This window comes from Caloenas nicobarica, chromosome 1 (genome assembly GCF_036013445.1).
Source record: "Caloenas nicobarica isolate bCalNic1 chromosome 1, bCalNic1.hap1, whole genome shotgun sequence".
NCBI lineage: Eukaryota > Metazoa > Chordata > Aves > Columbiformes > Columbidae > Caloenas > Caloenas nicobarica.
This window is the reverse complement of record NC_088245.1, coordinates 145812987-145839808: the sequence shown is the minus strand read 5'-3', so window position 1 is coordinate 145839808 and position 26822 is coordinate 145812987. Positions and strand designations below refer to the sequence as shown.

The window sequence follows — 26822 nt, the reverse complement described above, 5'->3', positions numbered from 1 at the left end:
ATGCAGGATAACTGTGTTTGTCACTGTTACAACAGAGCATCAGGACAACCAGTGAGGCCTGCTCTGCAGAAGTCACTGGGAAGGCTGGACATTGTGCTGTGCTTTCTTTTTTATTTTGCTGGATAAGTGTCCTCAATTTGGATCTTTACTGTATCCTCTTTAAGCTGCTCTGAGTTAATCAAATTTTATTTCCAAATTATATTAAAGTATACCAGACAGGATGATGTCATAGTGTGAGAATGCTGTAGCTTGCTGCTTGAGTTTTTAGCATTTGGTACTTGTAGTGAAAGGATGCGTTTGAGCAAATTTAATATGTTGACAAACAAATTTAAGTCTCTTAGCCTTATGTGGCAGTAGGCACAGGAAGGTCATTTTCTCCTCTGCCTAAATCAAAACCTGGGATTAAAATCAGAAATAGAATTCTGCTTGGTTGACTGTTGTTTCAAATCCCTTTTCTGGAGTGTGTCCTACAACTGATTTCTGCAGTGGGTCACTGATCAAATTAGTACCTAGTGGAGCTGGTAGGCTCTGCAAACGTGGTGGGGTACCACCCATCGTAAGATTGTGGCTGTGAGGCCTATTTTGCTTGTTTTAATAACAGTTATTATCCTTGTTTATTCTTTAAATATAATAGCTGTGATAGCCATCTTTTTCACTTCAATGAGGTAGCTAAAGTTTTCTGCCATTGTGAAGATGTTGGAGAAAGGGAGAATGGAAAAAAAGCTGAAGGATGAAAAAAAAAGTCTTAAAAACTATGGGTAGAGCTCTGGTTTACATTTATTCTTAAGCTTGCCATTCTTTGCCTTTCTTTCATTTCTTTCTGTAATTTCCTCATTTGACAGATGAGATTTTCTGTTTGAATTATTTGTTTCCAACAATAAGGGATTAACCAATTCTACAAATATCATTACTCTATGAGAACTATACTATGAGAGTGGTTTTGTCATGTATGTAAAAGTTCTTGGATATCATGCTTGGATATCATGGAAACTTCTCTGTGTAGAATTGGTTGTATGTCATGCTTTGGAATTGATCAGATTTCATGGTAGTGTTTGTTTTTCATGGGCTGATGCTTCAGCTATTAGAATAGGTGAAAGGTTGCAGGTTTGCTTAAGTGTCTTCTCTTTAAACTTTTGTTACCAGTTTGAAAAAAACCAAGGGTTTTGAAAGAGTTCTTTAGCAGGACAGAACATTGGGCTACTGCTCCTGGTTACGGCTCTGTTTGTAAAAGTTACTGTAGGCAACATACTTGCAGGGAATAAAAAAAAAATCTTGTTGTAAGTAATCAGTAAATGTGAATTGTTATCTGTCTGCATGCCTTATATCAGTATCTTCCTTTTTATACTTCATCCACTGGGATCTGTACTTTTTGAGGTTTACTGATATGTCTTTTGTTAAATGAATTTACAATACTAACTGCATTATTAAAAAGGCATCAGCTGTTAGCATCAATGTCCAGTTTCCCTGCTGCTTTTCTCATGGGTAAGCAATAGCTTTACCATTAAGAACCAAAAATATTTTAATTCCTTTGCAATGCAAAGGATAATATTCCTTTTATGGTTTGGAAGGGTAGCCCTGCTTTCCAGTGCTAGCGTTGTATAAGCAAGTTTGCTGTACATCTCTGAACTTCTAGCAAGCCAATTAGTATTTTAAAAATGTGTATTTTAGAAAGTTCATATCCTATAAATAAGACATAGATTTATTAATTATATTTTTCCTTTAAACTATGCATAAATTACATGGGATTTTTTTTTTTCAGATTCTAAACCTAATGATTTAAAAACCTAGAAAGTAGCCATTGTTATTATTAGAGGATAATTGTTATCTTGAGAACAACTTTGGAAGAGAATGCCTATTATGTAAACATGGGAGTAATTAGTTTACTGCTCAGTGTATTTAGAGGTGGCAGTACTATTGTGCACACTACTGTTGTGGGTTTCAAGCTGATAAAATTGTGACACATTCTGAACAGGCTTTTTTAAAACAGGAATATTTCAACTTTCAATCACTTTTCAATGCTCTTATGCATCGGGCCTGAAAATAATTATATTTTCTACTGTGAAGATTAACAATACTGTCTAAACTATTTGGGCAATCTGTAATGGCCCACTCATTTGATTGACTCTGACTATATAAATGGGGATGGTAATTTGATTTGCTATTTAATAATCACCTAAGAGCAAGTTAGAGCATGTCTCCAAAGCTCATACTGTTGACTTAATGAGTAAAATCTGTGTTACCTCTCTAATTTAGTAACGTGGTTTTCTTTAATATTCGTCAACATCCAAGTTTTCGATGGCATCAGTCAGAGCACAGTAGTTGAAAGTCTGTGTGTGTTGGCTATTCTTTGCAACACTTTATGTAATTGTTACATTAATGTGAACCTTCCTTCCAAGTTAATTAATTGTTATCGTTCCACAATGGATCTAGAAAAGACAATCATCAGTCATAACCATGGTATTCTTCAGTGTATTACCTGGTCGAAGTTGATAGGAAGTTTTATGTCCTGCATAAACTGGTTGTGGAAAAAGAATAAAAATTTAAACAGAGAACTGGAGGCTTCTCTTTTTCTAATCAGAAGAAAGTATAAATGACCCTCCAAAATCAGCTGTCTTGTGCGTGTGTAGCATCAGCGTTGTTATTGCTTGTTCCTGCAGTATGGAAACATACGGCGTTGCTGTTAAAGAAGCACCTACTGCATTATCAGCTGAAATGATTGGTGATCCGTCACCTCTATGTATATTTTGATGGGAAGGCTTCTTTCAGAAAGAAAACGCATCTTTCTGTCTTTCTGTGGAAAATAAAATGCATTACAGTTAAGGTAATTTCTGGCGGGAAGAAATAAATTATGAGGAAGCACAATGTTCAGATTTCATCTATTTTCTTGATTAGCCCCTCCCTGATTAAATTCTTCAGAATTCATTGTTGGTAGCATTGTGTCTTGTGGTTTTCTGGAGAATTGTTATGATATTTTACTGCAGTGCTACCTTTATGCTGTCTGTGATGTGTCAAAGTGTTTTTTAATACTTTGACTCTTTGTGCTGCATGGCAGAAGACACTCGTTCAGTGAATAGTTTTGAAGTGTAGGCTTGGAAGTGTGTGGGCACTGATGCTCCGATTGTTCTGGTCCGTTCACTGCAGCTGAAAACAGTGTTTTAGCGGATGTTCCTACTCATTAGATACTTATTCTGGCTTAGCTGTGTTAACTTTCCTTGTATGGTCTTGACTAACATTAGGTGTATAAGCAGATTGTGTTAGGGCTGCTATACGTTAGTTTTGTCAAATGAGTCCAGGGCTTTCGACTTCATTGTTTGATTCGAAAAGTGAATAGAAGATACAGTTTTCTGTAAGAAATTAATTGTCTAAATACAATAGGCATCCATTAGTCTCATCTCTGAAGATGCTATGAAATAATGCCTTATAACTTAAGTCAAATATCTTCAAAAATGTTACGAGTACTGGTATTTATTTTGTTAGGGTAGAGGGGAGAGGAGAGGAGGGAAGAGGGAGTTGGATTTTTTCTCCATAGGCACTAGAATGAGCTTGTCTGTAAGTTCCTGAGTTAACTGTTTCAAAATCCATTTCTGGTAGATTAGGGTGATGTAGTGCTTTACAATGAGAATTGCACTCTTTTGTTTCTGTGATTCTGGAGTAAATACCTGGATTTACCCTGAGTGAGGTAGTGAAAGGAGTTTAGATTTGTCTCAGTTCACCTCAATGAGAGAGACATTTCTTACCAACTTGCTGACAGATTGCTTTTCATTTTTTAGTCTGAATGCTTGCTAAATGTATACATGCTTACTTCCAGTCATAACAATACACAAATCACACAGTGATATGATTCATGGCTGCTCCTAAAGTGTTGGTGAGGGTTGCTTTGTAAGAAGTGCAATATGGAGGTCTTTGTTTTTTATTTGTTTTTTTTTTTTGAGTTCTGTCTTCCTTTGAAGGAAGGTGTGTGTGCCATTTCTGGTGCACTGGTAAATCTTTTGCGTCAGCAGATATCATTTCTTATTGCTTACTTTTAATTGTGAACTTCTGTGGTACGTGTCAGGACATCCTGACTCTGGAAACCATATGGTTTACCAGCCTGCTCTTTACAAAACGACTTCCTTTGGACTGAAACCTTGTGTACTCTGTAAAGAAAGCCTTGTAATGATTAATTAAATGTTAGCATTTTTTCGATGTGTAAGACTAATTGAGTTGTAATGTAGAAGTTTTGTATGACTTTCTTAAAGGTTTGTTCTGGAGTTGAAGGTTCTAGTAATGTGCTATATTTATATATTCAGCAGAAGGTAAAGCCTTGTAAACCTCAGTGACCACAGAATCCTGTTTTGATGTATGTATGACTGTTGTGATACTGGACTAAAGACAACTTTCTAGAATATATGAAAGAGAACCTAATTCTTTATCATAGATGTTTTTTTAGTATAGCTGAGTGGACTGACTGTTGAAAATATACCAACCAGCATAAACAATTTGCTTTTTGCTCTTGTTTTTATATTTTTAATTGTATTTCTGATGTATATGAAACCACTTATATCTTGCTTGATGGCACATCTGATCAAAAAGATAGACTTCAGAAAGAGAATTAATTATTTTTTCATGAGATTTAAGTTAGGATAAATAAGTAATTAAAACGATTGCAGCCTTCTCTGCTTGTGGTCTGCTCTCATTGCTGATTTTTTTTTTCCCCTGAATAAATATTTCCTCTTGTCAATTCTTTTTTCCTTATGCTTGTTACTCCAGAAGTTGTAACACCTGGCTTTGGGAAGAATGTCAATCTTGTTTCAAGATTTCACTAAATCAGAAGTCACAGAGAACAGTAGTTAAGATAAAATATGTCAAAATGTCCACATTTTTCATAAAGGTTTTCACTTCTGTCTTTGGGATTCCAGTTCTTCTAAAAAAAGAAATTTGCGTATATCTCTGCATGAATGATTTTCAGATCTGTCTACTCATTTAAATTTTTTGCTCATGTTTTGGAAATACCCTTAAAGAATTCTGTCAGCTGAACTTCAGAATAACTAAAAGAAAATGTTTAATCTCCTTCGTAAGTCTCTCTGGTTAGTTCCTTTCTTGATCTTCCTGGGGTGACACCATCACGCTGCCTTCACTCAAGCAGCTCCTTTACTTGAACTGCTCTTTTAAAAAGTTATGTCTGGATCATTCAGATCAATCTGTTCACCTAAACCTCTCATCCACACGTTAGTATTTTGTATATCAGTAAGTTCAGCTTTGCATTTCTGACCTTGAAAGAATTTCATCATATTCAGCCTTTATTCTTTGAGAATGTTGATACAGGCATCTCCTAATCCACAACTTGAACGTTGTTGTCCTTTTCTTGATCCTGATAACCTTCTCTTTATCACATGCAGTTTCAAAGTCTCTTGCAGTTAATGGATTGCAGTTCCAGCATTCATCACTCGATGAAGAGATGGCCCAACATCTTTAATTTTGTTTGTTTGTTTCTTTCCAGCTTCTTCCTCAGTCTAGGAGGAATTCCTTTATGAGCCACTGAATTATTTGAGAGCTTGCCTTGAAATTTTGCTGTTTATATCTAGAAATACTTAACTGCTAGTGCCCTGAACCACTCTTTACCATGTTGAACAATGTTGTGCTTGTGTATTCAGATTTGTCTGCATCCGTCTGCTGTCTTTTTGTTTCCTACTGGGATTGTAAATTTCTCTATGGGGAGGACTGTCTGATCTCCAACACATGAGAAGGGTTCCTGTTCCATTACTTGGTCTAATAGGTGAAATAATAATATAAATTATTAAAGTAACAATGGATCAGCGAAATGAGGGGAGCAGTTGCAAATGCGATATTTTAAATACTGCTTTTGAATGGTGCTAACATGTCTACAGTGATTATGATGCACTGTTCTAATGGTGCTAGACTTTTTTTTTTTTTTTAAACTTGTTAATGCTTGACTTCGCTCCATTCTTTTATCTCTACTTTTCTAACTATGACCCCAGTTACCTAAATCTAATCACCTGGCGTTTTTGTGTGTATACTTCAGAGGGAGAAAACTCATATGTTTGCTTTGCTGTTCGTGGTGCATGAAGTTCTGTTAGTGGCAACAGTCTTAAGGTAGTGAATTTCTTAGTGGTGTACATCTAGAAATTGAAGGAAGGGTCAGCAATAGCAACACAGCTTTGTGTTTAGAGAGGTGAATGTTACAGGATACAAGTTGGTTCCCCACCTGCACCCCCTGGAAATGCCAAAGGCTGCATTTTCTTCAAGTTGATACATTAGTAGGAATAAGAATCTGCTTTCAGCAGTATTAAGATGTTTTTACAGCCTCATTAGTTACCTGAAAATAACATCAAAGTCACTAATATATAATGTGGCAATCTCTGAATGATACCTATAAAACTTACATGCCACATGGACTTAATTTTTTCGTAAGTATTTGCATATGTACAGCTGCACACGCATCTCTAGAACGTGTCCCTCTGCAGTGTTCTAGCTGAGTATGGATATCTCAGTGCAATAGCACGCAAAAACTACCCATTAGTTTCAATCTCTTTCACTTTTTAGGACAGAACGTTATAGAACAAACTACCAGGGAATTTAGGTAGCCAGGAGATAAGTACTCTAACATTGTATATGTTCAGGAAAGAACAAGAGTACTTTTTTCTTCCAGAAACATTTCCAGTGGAGACTAGATTCGAAGAAAGGTGTTCAATTCATCTGAAGCTTATTCTTTTAAGTAATTCAATTAATTTTGGTGCCATTTAGGAACATCATGATTCCAAGTTCATGAATATGTTATCTTCTATTACAGCCATGAACTGGAAAACATTGAGTTTATAATGTTTTGCTTCCTGGTTTACGATATCTGTTTGTGTCTTAGTTTCTGTCTGTCATAGCTAACAGCTTTTGAACCACTGGTGTTGTTCAGACCATTTTCATATGTGTAGACTTCTCAAAGTTTAAACTCCTATAGATTCTAAGGGGTTGTATCGTTGGATAAAGAAAAGAGAGACAGCAAATGACAAGGTAATTTATAAGGTCAGATCTTAGTAGATGTTTAAACATCTATAGGGAAGTTCGTCTGCAGCAAACAGATCTGTATGAAACTACTGATATTGGCATTAGTTGCATACTGTATTTTGATAATATACTCGTTAGCATATAGCAGGCAGGCAAAGACATTTTTACTTTAAATGCAAAACCCCAAACTATGTAAATAAGCTTGTTTCCTTTTTATAGATGTGACAAGATTAAGTTAAATTTTACATCCTTTGACATGAGAGTCTGTGTTGGGATTTCATGGAACATAAGTGAAGTAGGATTTAATTATTTGTGCTCAGATGTTGGAGGAATATGCTTACACCTATTAATTTTCAGATGTCAGATCAGTTTTTGCCCCAACATATTTTTTGGTTTTTACATTCTCTCCTTTTTTTTTTTTTTTTTTGCTTATAGGTAAGATTGTGCCAAAACCCAAAGCTTCAACTGAAAAACAGCCCACCCTACATACTTGACATTTTACCTGACACTTATCAGCATTTGCGACTTATACTGAGCAAATATGATGATAACCAGAAACTTGCACAACTCAGTGAGAATGAATATTTTAAAATCTACATTGACAGTCTTATGAAAAAATCGAAACGGGCTATAAGACTCTTCAAAGAAGGGAAGGAAAGAATGTATGAGGAGCAATCACAGGACAGGTAAGTGAAATATTTAAATATGAAGTAGATTTTCTGGCCTGTCTACATTCTTAACAGTGTTTGTCTGCAGCCATTGTGTCCTGACATTTTTAATTATTTAAACAGAAAACATATTTATTGTTTGGATTCATTGACCCTGAAGGTCAATCAGTAATTTGCTGGATTTGTTGCACTGTGTGCTCTTATCTGTCACTTTGGGACCTTTAAAACGTTCATAAAACATTCATTTCATTGTAATTACTTACTCACAGGGCCTTACAATATGTAAGTTTTCCTCCGGCAGAGAGAGAGTGATGGTTACTTGGGCTGCGATTGACCTCCCTACCCTGGTTCTTAAAACTGTGGGAGCCATGATGGGTATTAACTTAGAGCTTTCACCAGTGATGAAATGGAGCCATACAATATTCACAGTTTTTAGATATTGTGTGATGTTAGCATAAGGTGATGGTAATGTTAGTTTGGTGCTGAGAAGCCTTTTCAGAAACCTAATGGATCCCTGATTAGCAGTGGTTCAGTTTTAATAACAGGGATTAATGTCTACTTTGTGCAGTTTTGTTTTGGGAAGCAACAACACAGCAGTGTTGTGGCTATTAGACTCTGCCATGTGTGGTCTATCTTTAAATCTATTCAAATGAAAGATACGATGCTGTTTTTAAAGGACATAGTGGGGAATGGGAGATAGAGAGGAAGAGAGCAAGGGATTGAATCCCTGCCATTCTGTCTGTACCTGAGCTCAGAGGCAGAGTTGCAGTATAGTTTTACAGCTGGTGAGATGTCAACATTCTTGTCAATGTGACTGCTGTTAGGTTTGATTTATATATGTGTTCCTTCCAGATCTTGAGGTAGAGACTACTGTGGTAGTCTCCTGTGCTTGATAAGGGATCTGAAGCTTGCTTAATGTCTAAGGAATTTTTTTTTAAAGTATGTAAAGACTCTTCAATTGTGAATATACTTGGAGTGATTTGCTGAAAAGGAGCAAAATACGCTGTTTGAACTACTTTAGTGATGAGTAAAGATCTTGATGAATGTTTTTTGCGTTTGAATTCTAAGTATCTAAAGGAATGTTTTCACTGTAGATGCACTCTTACCAGAATCCCTGGAAGAATTGTTCAGCACAGAGCCTATGGGTTCTTTCTTTTAATATACCATTTGTTTTATGTACAGAAGTCATTATGTTGCAAAGGAAATAAGAACTTTTTATGCTAAGGGAAATTTGATATAAATGGTTGTGTTATGTAAACAGATTTTATTTTAACTTCCCTATGTTTTATGAAACCCAGATTTACTTATGGTTTTGTTTACAGTTAACAATAAATTAAAGCCAGTTTCAGTGTCACTTTTTGAAAAAGTCTGCTGTATACTCTGTATAGTCATTGAAAGTGTCTTAGTAACTGTATCTAGTTGCTAGAGTTGCTTTCTTCTTTCCAATTGCCCTTTAATTTCCTGCACGAGGGTAACAGTGGTGATATAAGGATATCTTTTGTGAAGAAAGCAGTGCTCGAAAAAGGTGCAGTTAGCATATTTACCATCATTTATTTGGGCCATTCTTGTAGGATGATTGGAGAAGGAGGGATTTTAAAACAAAACATAGTAATGAAGTGCACCGAATCACAATAACTACTTCAAGCTCTCTAAATTTGTATTTCAGAAGGTGACAACTATATTATTTTGCCTGACTGGAGTTTGAAGCTTGAGGAAAGAAGTGCAATAGCAATGTTTTTCCTGTGCTATTATTAGTTGTGTTTCCTACTGTATGTCAGAATGCTTAAACAACAACAACAAAAAATGTAAGCGTTGTTTCAGCAGTTCATGCCTCATGCCATTATAAGTTTAAGTCTACATCTTTGTGACGTCAGTGCACCTTCTTTCACCTGCTAGTGATGTTTTATCTGTGTGTCTCAGACACAGATTGTGTCTCAGTTTAAAGTTGAATGAAGGTATACTTGTTTGCTGAGCCCTATAACTAGGTACCTGTTTGCTCTGCCGTGGTTCAACATACTTAATCATGTTAATTCTTGGTAAGTTAGTAAAAGAAGCTGTGAATATTTTTAGCTTCTTTGCTTCCAAATATGCCTGCATTAACCTAAGTGTGTTATTTGTTAATGTAATGCAAATGTGGGAGTGATCATTTAATAAGTGTTTTTGAAGATGTTTCTAAAATGACTGTCAAACTGAAGTGTAGTCAATTTAAAAACCAGGCAAGCCAAGAGCCTCTCATGTTGACACCTGGCCAGTTTCTGTAGTTTTCAGTCTTGCATTTTTTGTTTTATTTTCTGTTAGTGCCTCTGGTTTCTGGATAAGAGGTCATAATGGAAAAGATAAACTGGATGCATTTGGAAACATTCTGTATATATATTTGATTGGTATGCTTTTAACCTGTTAGAGTTATTGGATAATCTTATAACTTCTGTAGTGATGGTACATTTGGGAACCAATGCCAATATACATTTGATTCTGTTTTCCTGATGGCATCAAAGTTATTCTGTTGCGAAGATTTTGTCATGAATTTTAGTTCTCAAAGATCCTGTGGATGAAGAAAGATAGTGTGCCAGTCAGATTATGTACAAATGGCTAAAACAAAAGCTTATGCTGTGGTGGCGTTGCCTCTCTGTGCTTTGTTCCATGTCCAACGCATATGATAGCTGTTTAAGAGTGGTTGGTGCTGTCATTCTATACTCTATGGGATGAGTCTTGCTAAGAAGAGAAAATGTGGATTACAAGTTTGTTTATTGTGTAGGAATTTGATCTCCCTTCTGGGTAGTATTAAAATTGTCTTCTCATAGACCTCTTGCTTAATTCTGTAAACTGTACTAGATATAGGCTGCACAGAAATTTTTCCATGTATAAAGTAATTTAAAGATTTTTTTTTGGTCATAGATTTTACTTTTTAAAGGTTATTAATACAGACTTATTAAAATTACTGGTTCGGGTATATCTACGCTTCAAAGGCTTTCTGTGTCTTTGAGAGTCTGGGGTTTTGTATTTGTTTCCCCCCCCCTGCCACCCTGCCTTTTTTTTTTTTTTTTTTTTTTTCCCCCTATTGGGAAGTAGCCTAAGCTGGAAGGCATCATTTCTGTCAAGTCCAAACTTCCTTTTGTCTTACTGCATTCCAGAATTACGCATCCAGAAAAAATAAAATCTTTGTAGGCTGGTGGTTTTTCCAGTCAAATATGTTAGCCAGGTGTAGAAATCAAACACATAAGTTACAATAATAAGACTAGAGGAGGAATAGAGGGATGATGTGGATTCATTCAAGATGCTAGACATGGCCCTAGGGCTAACACAACCGTTTCCTAGGAATGGAGACAAGTGTGAGCTTTCCTGTGCTTACCTGTAAATTGTGTCCTTGGAAGGATACATCTTGAGATGGAACTTGTTCATTGTCTATTTTAATATTGCATGCCTTCTGCTATATGGCCGTTATATGAGAAGAAGAAAAGTATGAAACCAGGGTGTTTGTTTATTTTTAGTAATCTCTTAAGTGCTGCTTGGTTCAGCCCAAATAAGTTTGCTACTTGTTTTTAAGTGGCATTGCAGAAGTGGAAGGTGAAGATAAGATGAAAGATGGATATTTATTAAGTAGTGGACAGTACAGATGAAGATGTCAAGAGAAGAGCAGAGGTGGTTTTGGGGTTGATGTAGAAAACGGTGTGCATGTAGGGAGTCATTTGGTGAAGTCAGAGTCAAGGAAGTCCTTCAAGGTGATCATAAAACCTCTCCTGTTCCTGTATAGAAAAACTTGCTAAATGCTCTTGCACAACTGGCCATTTTGTTTCTCAATTCAAATTGCATGTTCCTGGATTTTACAGCTTGAATTAAGTGGTTTGTTAGTGCAGAATTCTTGTCTTCTTGGGAGATGAAATACCTATGCTTCAAGTGGTAGATCAGGTTCTTCTTTGTTACTGTTCATGTTGGTTAGTGGGTTTATAAAGTAGTCCTTTTCTCTTCTTTAAGTCTGTGTTCACAACTGAGACCAGTTAAAGTTCTTGAATCAAGTCGCTGAACTGGCACATCAAAGTATACAACGTTCTTGGTAGAGACCTTCCTACTGCTGAAACTTCTAGCACAGAGGTGTCAAGCTCATTTTCACCGGGGGGAGAGTGGGGCACAGCAGCCTCAGGGTTGCCTTCAAAGGACCGAATGTAATTTTAGGACCGTATAAATATAGCCCATTCTCTCCTTCTTCTGAAGTACAGACTTGATAAGGAGTCAGAAGAGTGAAGCATCAGAATGGACTTAAGTTATGTCAGCTGCAATGCAGTAACAGCCGTTTATGTACATCTGTCCTGCGGTGAGAAATAGCTTACCTTACTTCTTTGAATTATCTCATCTGGTACCCCAACTTTGCTTTATTTACAGGAAATTAGGAAGTTTGTAACTTAGCCTTGTAACTTGTTTGTGTTTCCAGACGGAGGAGATTCTGTTCATTGAGGGAAGGATCGGAAAGAGTTTATTTTTAATTCAGGATGATTTTATCTAGACAAGTTAAGATTGTTTCGGCTGATGGTTTTCTTCTTTGACCAGATTCACAAAAGGGTGTTAACTCCTCTTTTCACGGAGCCAGTTTTGGCTATTGGTTAACATCACATAGATAACTGAGGAATTGTCAGATTGTAAGGATGGCAACTTTCACCAAAGTGAATTGAAGCTGTTATCTTGTGGTGAAAGTTATTTGCTCCTTAGAATCCTGTGATTTGTCTCATTTTCTAAGCATATTATGTAGTTTTTGGTCTTCGGTGAATTCTGAGCTGAACAGTTAGGCTATACATACCATCAATCTGTTGTCTGACATCTGTAAACCCCTATATGTAAGCTATGTCAACATGTTTTAGAGATCAAGTATATTGACTGTTTTATACTAATCTCACTGAAATTTAGGCAAATGAATCTAGTATTTGTCCTTTCCTCTCTCGTATTTACCTGTATTTTTAGATGTTTTCTTAACTAGGTTTTTAGGAAAAGAAGCCACCTTACTTGAAAGGCTTCTGGAGTGTTGACTCATTGCTTGAACTCCTATGCTGTCCCTAGAAAAAGAGGACATTTGCAATGTATAGCCTATAATATAGGAATTGAGGATGGAACTTGGTTACAATAAATAGCCTCTAATAAAGAGACTTCTGAGTAAAAGAGAGTGCACAACTGATGAGATGAGGTTGCATGGGAGAAGGAAATACAAGATTTTGTTTCTTTTTGTTTAAGCTTTTATGTTATGGTGAAAATTTCTACCATCTTCTCCCCTCCCTGTTCCTTAAATGTGATGTAAAACTGAATGTGAACCAAAACAGCTTTAAGAAACCCTTTGGTGTACCTGAGCCACACAAGTAATTGAGCTTTAGCACAAATTTGGTGAAGCACAAGCCATTTGCTATTTTTGCTTCTAGTCTAAATTAAACAAGGAATGTTCCATAAACACACCTTTCAGACAAAGAGACTTTTGTTGCACAGGGAAGATGACAGCAAGTGGAGGTTACAAATGGTAGGGCAGTATTATGACAGCTTGTTCTCAACATAAATGCAAACAGGCGGTGTGACTGCAGTTGTTGTAAGGCAGTATTTAAATTTTTACATGTTTTTGATCATCTTCATTACTTGGGGAGAGAGTATTACCAAATGAAAACAAAGGAAGTATTATTACCAAAATAGCTAAAAGGCAACTATTTGTTCAGATTGCAGAGGAAGACAAGGGTTTTAAAACCACGGAAGATCCTAAATGGAAAGAATAATGTCTTGTAAATTCTTATAATTGATTTAGATCCTTGATTCATATCTAGTTAGGTAGAAGAGGGGTAATATATGCACTTCATTTGTCTTTTAACTTTGTTATAAAATCAGCATTTTCTATGTTAGTAAGGTCTGTTTCAGTTACATCTGAGCAGAGTTTAGCTGGTTGCAAGGTGATATGCACAGTCTGATCTGTTTCTTGTTGCACTTAGTATAATCATCTATATCTGTGTATATGACAATGTTGCTAGATTAAGATGTCATCACATTTATACCCGCTTTGTGCAGGTGCGAAAGCTCTCAAAAAGCACAAAATTAGGGGATTCAGTCCTGCAGACTTTCTGTGTGTTATATATTAATTTCCTGTGTGATAAACCTAATGGACAATTCTACTACCAGGATTATACAGTATGACTGATGGAACATCTATACTGACGTACTCATTGTTTTGTTTTGGCTTTAGAAGGCAGTATAGGATGAAAAAAATGGGAAGTATAGGTGGCTTTTGAAAATACAGGACTCTTGGTCAGAGGGGTCTGGAAATACTCTGGTTTGGCAGTGAGGATGCAATTTCTGCTTTATAGCAGCTCAGTTTCTCGCATCCCTTCGCCATACTTGTCTGCATGGTCTCTGCGGGGAACAGCTGTGCTTGTGGAGACAGGCCATGGTCGCCAACTATAAATAGAGCTGTGTTCCTAGGTGTGGTAATGCCCAGCCGATCATGTCAAGATAGCAACGTTAGGATCTTCCTGAAGAGCAGACAGCACTGAATCAGGAATTTACTGTGTGGAAAGGAAGGCTTCTGCAATGAACCTGAAGGCATCTTTCATCGTTCACTTTTGAATGCGTGGTTGATTTTTGTAGAATTTGGTCTTTGCTTCTCCATGTCGAAAGTGTTCTATATTCAGTGATTAAGTATTTGGTTTAGGATGCCTTCAACGCTAGCCTTCATGGTAGCAGCTACTTATCATGCAAGAGGAAACACAAAAAGCTTTTAGAAGAAAGTGTCCATTTTTATGAAATGTATGTCTAAATATATAAGCATATCTAATTTTAATTTCAGGTTATAAAAATGAATTTTTTCCTTTCTCTAATGTTCTGTGACATTGTTTTTGATTAAAAATTAGAAACATGAAATAATAAAAATCTGCTTTTATTCTGTAAAGAGATGAAAAGGAAGTTGGGAATAATCAGTGTCAAGTGATACACTTGCTGTTTAGTTAGTAGAATCTGTTTTGCCTGTCTTTGAAAGTAAAACCAGTTTGTAACAGTAGATGTGCTGTAGCGATAATTATTTTATCCAAAGAACACTTGATCAAAAATCAGGCTAGAAGACATGCTTGCTGTGTATCTAAACCTATAGTAAAGAAAGTTTTACTAACCTGTACAGAGTAGGAAATAATCTGAAAAGGGGTGAAATTACATGCTTTGATTAACATAGTTGGAGTTTGTCTGAGTTCAGAACGAGGGAGACAGAATGAATTATTGATGGAGAACATTATGGATGGAACTATCCAGTTCCATTTATTGAAATGGGAAGTGTCAGGAAGAGAGAGTACATTGATAATTTAATGATTAAAAAACCAGAGATTTTGTAATCATTTGACATGAGTAGGTTTCTCTTCTTCCTATTCCGTTCTTTGCTTCAGTATTAGTAAAGTGAATTTACTTGAGTCATGTTAAAAATGGCTCAAAAGAGTTAATATAATAATTTAGTAAGTTGCACACAGGGTACCTTCTATGCTTGGGCTTTTTTATCAGCGGCTGCACATTGTTTACAGATTCTACAATAATACTATGCATGTTCTAGAGTGAGACAAAGCTTTAATGTTGTTAATTGATATTGGATGAACAAGGATTGTTAGTTAGAAAGGTAGATTTGCTGTTGTCTGCACGAAACAGTTTTGCTATTGGTAAGATTAATATATTGGCATGTTTTTTTATTATATGTTGAGCAATTCCAAATGACTTAACATTGTGTTCTCTAAGACCCAGCTTGGGAATATAATTTGCTTGATTTGAGAGAAAATTTGATATTTATACAAGACTGTGCAATCAATGCGACTATTAAAAAAACAAAAACCAAACACAAAACAGGAGAAATACCACACAGAAAGGACCAACAGTAAATTTTGTCTGAAAAAAAGAATAATCTTAACACAAATGGGAAAATAAATCAGTAAGTGAACTTATATAAGGAATAAAACTTCCTGAGTAAGCAGCCAGGTGACTGTCATCAGTATCTTGTTTGTACTCTAGATGACTAATACATTTTGAATGTTTCTGTTTTGAGTGCAACCAAGGTAGAACTAAATGGTTTATTATTGAAATATTTTTATATTTGTCTCTAGGATATGATAAAAAGTGTGTTCACCATAGCTTGATCAGATCTTACATGTCAATTATAGAGCTATCCTGTTTTGTAGTAGAAGATCCTAATGATAATTCGTTTATTACCCAATTCTTTCTGTTGTGTCAAATGAATTACATTTTGAAGAATGTATTGACTTCACATTTGTAAAGATTTTGACAGATTGGAAAAACTGCTGAACAAATAATTATGTTTGTTTATTTCAGTAATATTTGATCGTAATAATTTTGACTTCACTGTTTTTCTGGTATGTCTGATGTAAAGGTAGATTTAACTGTATTTGTTCCTAATGTGATGTAACACAACTAATGGGAAACATGAAAGTAGCAGATATATAAGAAAAAACATTTCTGCGACATATGATGGAAGATCATGATAAATGGTAACATGTTGATCGAGCTAAGTTTAATTTCTGTATGGGTAAGGTTGTTGTGGTTGTGTTGAGGATCTCCTATAAGGGGACTTCTTTGTTCTTGAATGGTCAGACAGCACAGATATAATTTCAGCATAATATCTGATGCATTGCATATATATCAGGACTCCATTGGGAACCTGCACAGCCCACCTGAGGACTTAGTCTTTTACTGTTATTAGCTGATCTTTGGCAAGCTCTGTGAATGTACAGTGGGAGAAATATGTCAGGAAAAGTAATTAAATTTAATTACTTTTTTTTTTCCTATTTGATACCATTGTGAGAGAGTTCACGAAACATTGTCTTGCTTTCCCCGAGATAAAATAGTGAAGCTATATGGCTTTGAGATTTGAAGCAACAGTAAATAGGAAAATAATTCCTATCTTCTGTAGTAAAAATGTGTTTGAAGATTACCTTATCTATTCCACAGTTCTTACATGAAGCTGTCACTAGTAGTAGTCAGAGCATTGATTTGTGCTGGCTGTGATACTGAACAGATGTGCATATAGAAATAAAATACTTAACCATATCTCATTTTAAATATTAGCCCCAGTTTTGCATCTACCTTGCATAATGTAAATATGTCTCCTGATAGAAATACTGAATAATAAGCTATGGAAGTCTTATCAGCTCTTATCTCTCCTTCCCTTGAGCTCAAACCCAGAGTATTGCACAGTATCTGTTTATATTGATGTGACAAGAGTAGAGAATATATAGATTCTCTGAGAAAGTACTTGGCATATTTCAGGATTGGATTAGACCCTGGGTCCTGGTGGCAGAACGAAAAGGGTCCATGGGCTTGTTTATAAGTGAGTAAACTAAGTGTCACTTGCAGAGCCTGATTAGTTATATCTGGGTCCCAGTGTTTACTTTTTTCCCTAGTATCTGTTGACTAACTTGTTCAGAGAACTGAAACTTACACACTTACTAGAAAATTTGTGGTCACTAACTTGCATAGAAGATTTTTCTGTAACAAATTATAGATTTGCTTACGCTAAGAATAAAGAAACATAATAGTCTAAATTTTGTGTGTGTGTCTGTGTGTGCTAGGCCTTAGTGATATTCTAAAGGCTTTTGCTAACCTCTTTATTTGTCCTGAAAAAAACCCAAATACCTTCATTAGCTCTATATTAGAAATACTATTGCCTTTTTAAGAGGAGGTAAGTTCATTTATTAGTTATTGCTCTTAAAATAGGACAATTTGGGCAGTACTGGATTGTTTGAAAAATGACTGCATGAGAAAAAAAATGCCTCTTGTTACAAACTAAAGGGCATTAATGCAAGACAGACAAACTTATTAGCATCAGTTTCCAAACTGTTCCAATGGAAAGTGGTCCTTAGCCAACACAATATTCTGTGAACTCATCTCAGAGTTGATTCTGAGTCATGAATCTCTCTCATGGGAAGTATGAAATGCAGGGTCAGTAACCAAACATCTTGTACCTAACAGCATTTTTAAGAAGAATGTTTAATTTTTTTTTTTTAAAGCAGTCATTAATTGGTGAGACCTTACACATGTGTATCCAAGAACAGGCCTTTAATTCTAACTACTCTCTAGTGGGAGAGTGTGTAAAGATGAAGAGAAACACCTTCAGATTTTTTAATGTCAACATTTTAAACAATTTATGGGGCTAAAGGTAATTAGTCATTACACAACTTTTAGAAACAAAATGATCATGTTACTAGATTATTTTATTTAGTGTTTAATATCGGTCTACCTGCATGCTGTTCTCATTTTTGGCAAATGCTTCGTTTTGACAGAAGAAAAATCAACAATTTCTTTAAACTCAAAGTTGTAAGTTTCAGCAAATATGGTATGTAAGCCTTCCATCAGTACACTTAGAGTAGAGCTGTGTAAGTTGTATTTAATACTCTATAAATGTCATGCATGTTTAAGGAAGATATCATTAGACAAAGCCTGAAAACATTCTGTTTGTGGTTGTTCAAATATACAGCCTGTTTTGAAATTTCTGTAGTGGAGGTTGATGTCACAAAACTTGAGCCTGTGTTCCAACTATTGTTTGTCATTAAAAGAGATGAAAATCTCTGTTAAGAACATCTGCTAAGATGTTAAGAATGTACTAGCAATAAAGGAGATGTCTATATTATAACATGCCTTGTTTTTATCTTTTTTTATTCCAAGTTTTTGTTTTTAAAATATTAGGAAAAAAAAGTGGTTTTGTAATGAAATTATTGTCCTGACTTGCAGCTCTGAAACTCTAAAATACAAAAAGTACATTTTCAGTTGCTAGGTTATCTCGATAATGCTGAGTGGGTCATTATTAATAGGTGGTATTGGTATTTTTGTTAGAACAGAGAGTTTGGACACCTATGCTTTATTTCTAGTTAGGTTACATTTTATTGGTTACCTCCGTCACTGTGGATCACTTATGTCTATTATGCCATTTAATGCACAGTAAAGCACTTTCAGGTTTTCATAGAATAAAGAGGAGTCTTTAGGGTTCAGTGCTTTTTGGCTATAGTAGCAGAATAATGGTGGATGACAGGAACACTGATAAAGGCTTGTGTCTGCTCTAAATTCATGTGAATTTTTAATCCGCTTCATAACTGCATCTTACTGACAGCTCGCTCCCGGTGGCCAGTGCTCTAGTGTTTTTACAACTTAATGATATATGTTCTGTGCTGCAATTGGGAAAATACAGAAAATGTGGCATATTTAGCCTTTTTTTTTTTTTTTTAATCTAGCCGAGGAAGTCATATGTCAGCAGGCTAAAATCTTCTCCCCCTATACTCTTTTTAAATGGGCATCTTTAGGATAGCAGACTGGAAGAATATGTTGTATTATTTTGTTCAGAACTGTGCATATCCTTTTTACTCCCTAATTCGTGTCTGTAGCAAATACACAAAGATTCAAAGCAAAAAAAAGAAGTACGTAACATCCTGCTCATGTGTTTCCTTTTACTGTTAATCCCCATAATTAATGCCCTATGAGGAATGAGGCTCTAATCGCTTGCAGAGCACAAGTGATGTAAAAAGGCCGTGCTCATCTGGGAGGTGTTTGGTGGTGTGGATCACTGGTGACCCAGCTGGTGCGCAGCTGTCCCCGCGTCTGTGCCTATGCGGTTGAATTAACTGCACTCATATCTGTCTGACAGGCCGGCAATGATTGTCTAAAAGGAGCTTTGCCTTCCGAAATTGTTTAAGCGCCACTGAGAAAGGGTACTTTGTTTTATCTCGTTTTTCCACTTTTCGTCGGGAGGGAGAAAAAAAAAATAATGGGGGAGGGAAGCTGTTCTGTGAGGGTGAGGATCACAAGTCCTGGCAGTCACTCGGAGATAATCTTCAGTGCCAGGAAGAGACATGTTTGAACACCACAAAGCAGTTTTTTAGTGGCTTAAAGGAAGCGTCCAGACAAAACGCCCTTCTGGAAGGGCTGGGGGGTTTTAAGAGTTTTCATTTGTTTATGCTGTATGAATTTAGCGTTAATAATGCTAAACTGTAATGGGCAACATGAAAGATAAAAATATATTTTCATATTCTAATAAACTGTGTTTAAATGGACTTAGAGGACAGACTGTTGGATATTTGTTTTGAAAATCAGTCCTTTATTAAATCTGTGATTTCTGGGAATGTAGTTTGTTATTGGAGTGGATGACTGAAGGGTCTCTTGACGTAAGTACTTTCTCAAAACCTAAAAGCCCAAACAACCCAGCTACTGGAAAGGTGATGGCTAGGGAAGAAATGAATGGCTAAAATATTAGAGAAATAAATTAACTTATGTTTACTCAAGGTAAACAAAGCCACAAAAGCGCAGCACTCACCTCCTAGTATCTGTCATAACATGGTAAAAGTATCTAGGGGCTAAATCCTTCCAATATAATGGAACAGAAGAATTCTATCCGTTAGGGCAGTTTGAAGCCAAATGTATGAACAGCTGTTGGGGGGGGAAAAAAAAAGAAGTATAAATGTATTACACAATTCCTTGTGTTTATTTGCACTTCTTTTTCAGGTAACTTTCTACTCCGCAATTTTTTTCAAGGCAAGCTCTCCCATGGGCAATTATTTGTTTACACTTGTTTTAGCCTTATTATGTAGTTCTGACTGCCTTATGTCTGTCATGCATAAATAAGCTGGGGGGGTGGCAATGACAAGTAAGCCTTAGAGTGAAATCAACTGGCAGCTGTGAAGACATTGTTTAAGTTGTGGACATCCATGGAGGTGGTATTTAAGATTCCTGTCAGATCCTTCTGTACCCTTGTGCAAGACCAGTTCCATAAATGCCGGACATACACTATATAAACAGGAGGCAGGAACCTTGTGTATAGGTTAGAGTTGCCAAGAGAAGAAAAATAAAATTTCTAAAAGGACATGTTGTGTCATGTTTTACCCTGTACGTTTATGCCTGGAAGTTCGTCCAGCTTTCCTGCATCGTGGCTTTTTTTGTTTGTTTTTGTTTTTAAAAGTGTAGCTAAGGTAAGAATCTGACGTGAAAGAAAATGGAAGGGTAATGCTGATTTTTAGTACAACTCTCATGTACTCTATTCCTGGATTTTCAATTTGCTTTATGTAACAGCAGATGGTCCATCTATTGTTGATTATTCTTCTGGGAGTCTGACACTCTATAGTGGGTGTATGGTTTAGCAAAAAAAGGACAACTAAAATAAGTCTTTTTGTAGTGGAAACAACTCAGTTTATTAAACTGTGTTGGTCACCGCAAAAATTCTAGCTCTTAAGATTTGTTTTTATTTAAATGCTTAATATTGTGTCTAAGTTCTGTCAACAAAGTGGTATGGGGTTTTTTTTTAAGTATCAAAGGTAGTTTTGATTCAAAAGGATTGTTCACTGTCATAAGCACTGTTTTTGTGAAACAGCGTAACTTTACCATATGCTTTGGGTTTCTTTTGAGATATTATGAATAAGCAGGATGAGTGCTTTGAAAGAGGCATTCCTGCTGTCCCACATCAACCATGTGGGCTTTCAGTTAAGCTTCCCAGGAAGACAGCAACATATGTGTACACAATGTGTGTATTATATTGGTGCCCACTCACAGTGTTAAAGATGTGTCAGCATTTCCAGAATAATTCCCTATTTTAAGAGCCTTGTTTTTAGCCTGCGTATGAAATTTGGCTCTGTGTTGGAACTTTCCATGCAGTCTCAGCCGTCGTAGTTTTCAAGTGTGAATTTTTGCCAGGTGAACATATGCTGAATTAAATTAATGTATTCAGATTGAATATAAGATCTCTAGAGGCATGGTGTCGTGGTAGACTCTTCTTAATTGTTTAACTCTGAATCAGTACCTTATTAAGTGAACTGAAGCTATAGACAATGGCACCGGTTTTTGAAGAATTGTAAGACATCTTTAGTAAAATAATGTGACTGCCTAGTCTAAAAAGCGATGATGGTTTTTAATAAATATGTTTGAGTATGAGGAACTTCCAGTTTCACTGAATTTCTTCCGGCTGATTGAGATTCCTTCTATCATCATAATAGTCTAGAATTAATTGGTATCTCCCTTACATGCTAAATATGTCTTTTATTATATACTGAGAAATGGAGTAAGTCTGTGGCAGATTTCCTTGTATTTAAACTGCATTCCCCCCAAGTTGTAACATTTTCTTGATGGAAGCCTTTCTCTAACCCAGAAGCCATCATGTTTAATATACACAGCAGGACATGCTGATTCTGTAGTAGGTGGGTGGCTGTGTAGGAGCAGGGTTCAGGCTGGATTTTGAAATCATCAGACTTCTAACATTTAGTTTGTATGCTTTAACAGTAATTTGCTACTATAGCTTTAAAAACTACATGCAATAACCAAAGTGTTCTCGTCTTGTAAGCCTGGAATTTCCTTATTAGTGATTATAATTGTGGGCCAGCAGTTTTCTTTTGAATGAATATGGTTTCAGCCCTATTTGGTTGAATGCCATCTAAAAACCTCCATCTCAAGGCCAGATGTTTTTTTAAGTAGGCCTGTGTTTGAGCAGCAGCAGGCCAACGAGACAAGCCTGCGATTTGAAGATAGGCAGATCAAGGTTCTTCCATGTTTTGAAATCCGAGCTGAGAACTGACACACCTGGAAAGAAGTCCTCTGTACATCCCTGGTAGGAAAGGTGGACAGGTGGGACATTCCTGTAAAAACAGTTTGTCATGCAGCTCTAGTGGTCATGTTATGACATCCAAATAGGTGGTCCTACATTTCTGTGGTGGTAGATTATCCTTCTAATTGTTATTTTTTATGGAATGAATCCTACTCATGGCTTGCTTGACCCTCTTGAGAGAATCTAAATGTGCAATATATCAGTTAATTTGCATAGTGACAGCAAATATGCAAACTGATTATTTAGTTTTGTGCTTCCCTTGGGAAACATCAAAAAATATTGATACCCATTGTGAAGGAATGTTGAATTGACAGCAATGTGAGATTTCCTGTTTCTATTTTGAACTCCCTGTTAACACACTCCCACCAACCAACCAAAAAAAACCTTCCAAACTTCAGAGAATCTTCTGGAACCTGAGACTTTGACTGCAAAAACCAACAAGCCCAGGCATTCCAAGAGCTTGGCTTCCTTTGTGAGCTGGAGAGGTTAAATCCTGAAGCAAACAGTAGTGTAACCGTTTAGCCCTTTTTTGGGGGTGTGTGGGCATTGATGGGGGAAGAATGATGTAGGTGATGACCTGGATATAATCAGGTAACCAGCAGACCTCATGGCACATGAATGTGTTGGGTACACAACCTGACTGCCCTTCTGATTAGATGAATCACTGTAGTCTGAGTTCCTTTTCATGCTAGTCCAAGAAAATAGTGTGGCTGTAATGTAGTCTGCAGATCACTAAGGCATTCAATCTTGTGTAAAACTCTAATTTAGGGTGTGATAAATATGCATAGGTGGTCAGCAAATACTGTGTTCTGCAGTGACTATCTTTGTAGGAAGATGGTTATAAATGTCATTGGAAGACTCAGGTAGTCTGTGCCCTAATTTTCTCTATCTACAAAATATGGTTCATTACTTAATTTATTTATGTTTGTAAGTGCTTCAGTCTTTTTAACATTAGACTGCATTGATGTTTGACTAGATTTCCATGTCTACCTGTGCTTATATTTACATGTTTTCTCTGAAGACTCTGCAGCAAAGATGGAAGCAACTTGCAGTAACCTCAGACAAAAATCAACATATCTTCTAGGCCTTTAATCTTTACGTTACCATCTAATAGTATTGGAACAGCGATGGATGCATATGCAAGGCTATGAGTGTTTGAAAAGAGTCTGGGAGTTTGAGAGGTATATAAATTCCATATAGATTTAATTCTACTTAACAAACTGTAGCTGATAATGTACTGGTTTTGTGTATCTGTCTGGCATTTTTCATGGAGACTGTAATTTTCTGGATTTAATATTACAAAAATACGTTTTATTCGTAACATCATACTCCATTCAAGTATAGCTAGCTGGATGGTAGAATCACAGAATCACAGAATGTTAGGGATTGGAAGGGACCTCAAAAGATCATCTAGTCCAATCCCTCTGCCAGAGCAGGAACACCCAGATGAGGTTACACAGGAAGGCGTCCAGGCGGGTTTTGAATGTCTCCAGAGAAGAAGACTCCACAACCTCCCTGGGCAGCTTGTCCCAGTGTTCCATCACCCTGACTGAGGTCTTCTCAAATTTAAGTTCTTCTCAAATTTAAGTGGAACCTCTTGTGTTCCAGCTTGAACCCATTACCCCTTGTCTTACTGTTGGTTGTCACCGAGAACAGCCTGGCTCCATCCTCGTGACACCCACCCTTTATATATTTATAAACATTAATGAGGTCACCCCTCGGTCTCCTCTTTTCCAGGCTAAAGAGACCCAGCTCCCTCAGCCTTTCCTCATAAGGGAGATGCTCCACTCCCTTAATCATCTTCGTGGCCCTGCGCTGGACTCTCTCCAGCAGTTCCCTGTCCTTCTTGAACTGAGGGGCCCAGAACTGGACACAATATTCCAGATGAGGTCTCACCAGGGCAGAGCAGAGGGGAAGGAGAACCTCTCTCGACCTACTAACCACCCCCCTTCTAATACACCCCAGGGTGCCCATTATCAAAATACATACCTATCATGATAATTAAAAAAAAAAAAAGTTGTTCAAGTAGTCTTGGATTAGTCATATTTCTTACTTTACTACTACTTTTATTTCTGTATGAGTCCTACATGCCCTGGAGCTCCCATTGCAATAGTTCTGCCTCATTTTCATGATTAGCCTTCCCACCACAGTGTTGCTAAAGTGTCCCCAGAGTTTCATCTTCCACAAGGCTTGATTCCCCTGTGAATTTAGGATGAATGTATGGTCTCCTGGGGAGAAAAATAATATAGTCAGCAAATACAAATGTCTTTGACTGCAGCGTTATAACATAACTTTATACTGGCAGTGGAGATTGTACATACTCTTTGGCTTATTATGGAGAGAAATAGGTAGTACTAGTGCTGCCCCATCAAGGACTATTCATACAGTCACATGCATTTAAATAGATACTCTTTCATCTTTGAATAATTACAGTACACTTCTATTTTGCTAGTCCAGCAAGTGTTCACCAGACCTTCACAGAAAGCTTACTTTATTCTTTTTGATGTCATTAATAATTGAGTGACAGTTTTATTTGTATAGTGCTTTACCTCTTCAAAGTCGTGTTACAAAGGATAGTTAGATTTTTATGTTCAGAGAGATTTAAACAACTGCATTGTAGCTTTTTAACTTGGATACGTGATTGCACTGGGGGTTTTGCCTTGCTTCTCAATTCAATGTGTGCCCTGTCTAGTATAATTTGTTTGGAGACGTCTGCAAATGAACCACTGGAGGATAACTATGTGATGCAGCCTAAATTCGTGCTTTCCAAATAGAATAGCAGAAACCTTTTCTCATTGTTCTGGTCGTAACAAAATATTAATAAGATATTAAAGCTGCAAATTGATTTGAAATTCTATTTGTAAACTGTGGGACAAAGCATTATGATGGAGATGAGTCCTAAAAAAAGATCAGTTTACTTCTACCTCTCCCTAAGTAGGGGGACTGAATTTGGTACAGTCAGAGTTGGGATATATTTGGCTTTGTGCTGCTCTTGTGAGTAACAATTTTAAAAGGTGTTAAGTATGGCTGGAGAGAGTCAGAGCATAAAAGTTTTTTGGTAAAAACAGTAAACATGAAGTGAACAGCATTTTTCTGTTTTCTGTAAGAAGTTTATACATTTAGTAGCCCATAATCATTTATTTAGTTCATATGAAAGCAAGTAACTCTTCAGATTCGCTTCTGTCTGAATCTTTTTGTGGATATAGAGGCTCAGTCATTTAGAAGAGTTTATCAAATTTATTAATAGATTTCACCAGGGGAACACACAAAATGCTGTCTTTGTGACTGGACATGTCTTAATTTCCCTTTGCTATATGTGACCTCAGTGTTTTGTTACTATAAAATCAACATTCACAGTCAATAGCTCTCTCTAAGGACTGTTTCAACATGTGTAATTTAGTTTGATTCCATTTGGTTTGTGATATCGGTCTAATCTGGAATTTGTGGGTAAATCACAGAATGAACTAAGTTTATCCACTTCTCTTAAGTCAAAGGCAATTAAAGAGTTTGAGTGTTGTTCACAAAGACAAACTAAATAAGACTTACTAGACAGGTGAATGCCTATTCAAATCCAATTCACTCACCAGTAAAGTTCTAATTTGTCATGTGTTCTTTTTTTTTTAACTTAAATGAAGTGGCATAATTGCAGTGCTTTGGTTGCGTGTTCTCTGTCCCACACCAGGAAGTTTTAAGGGGAGTGTTGGACAATGTTTGCCCAGAAATCTTCTGAACAGCGAGATCCTCCCTGTCCCAACTACTGCCCCTGCTCCTCCTGCCACCATTCCGTCCAAAGAGTGTTGTTAGGGCATGCTTTTGGAAGTCAGTGCCTCTTCTGGTTTGCAGGATAAAATATGCTCATTTTCACGGTAAAGACGACCTCAGTAAGATATCTGAAGAACAGATGTGTCACAATTTGGCAACACATACTTTTGCTCCTTTGAAAGGCAGTATTGTCCTGAAGTATTTGAATTGGCAAAGTTTTGCTCTATCTGTAATGTTGATGGAGGGGTCATAGTAAAGGATGTAAGAAGTTGAACTTTTGCTTTTTTTCCTCACTGAACTGTTTTGAATGGAAGGGTGTGGGGAAATCAGCCCAGCTAATATAAATATTCATAACAGAGAGTTGCATTCTATGGTTCTTTGTTTATATTACTTTTCTTACTGTTGGAGAGTTGGTCTAAATTTTAAAATTTGACTTGGCAAAAATAGTTTTCTAAGATCAAGGCTTTTTAAAAAAACCCAAACCTATTCTGTTTAAAATTTGTATAATTATTTTAATAATGAGTTCATATGAGGAATTCTTTTATTCATATAAAAGTTACATACATGGTGTCATGTCCCCGTCAAACTTGATGAAAGACAAATGCACATACAGACTTGTTTTTTAAATAGTATTTTAAAATAATTGTTGCATTGTATTTCTGAAAGTCGATACATGATCGTATCTAATAGCAGCCAACATGTAGACAAGGATTCTGAAGCATTTGATTCTCAACCTGAGCTCCCAGTGGTTGATATATATCACACAAAACCCCATCTGTTAATTTTATGTGTGAAATAAGTAGAAGCAGGATTTT

The 26822-nt window shown here is 36.4% G+C and overlaps 1 protein-coding gene across 2 annotated transcripts in view; it reads left to right on the top strand.

Moving 5' to 3' along the window:
* The window catches only part of CBLB (Cbl proto-oncogene B), a 138840-nt gene that overhangs the window by 2857 nt on the left and 109161 nt on the right, over positions 1-26822 (top strand). For both annotated transcript variants that reach the window (XM_065646408.1, XM_065646415.1), the window contains exon 3: positions 7435-7685. In XM_065646408.1, the coding sequence (XP_065502480.1) occupies positions 7435-7685 (251 nt within the window). The remainder of the gene's footprint in view (positions 1-7434; positions 7686-26822) is intronic.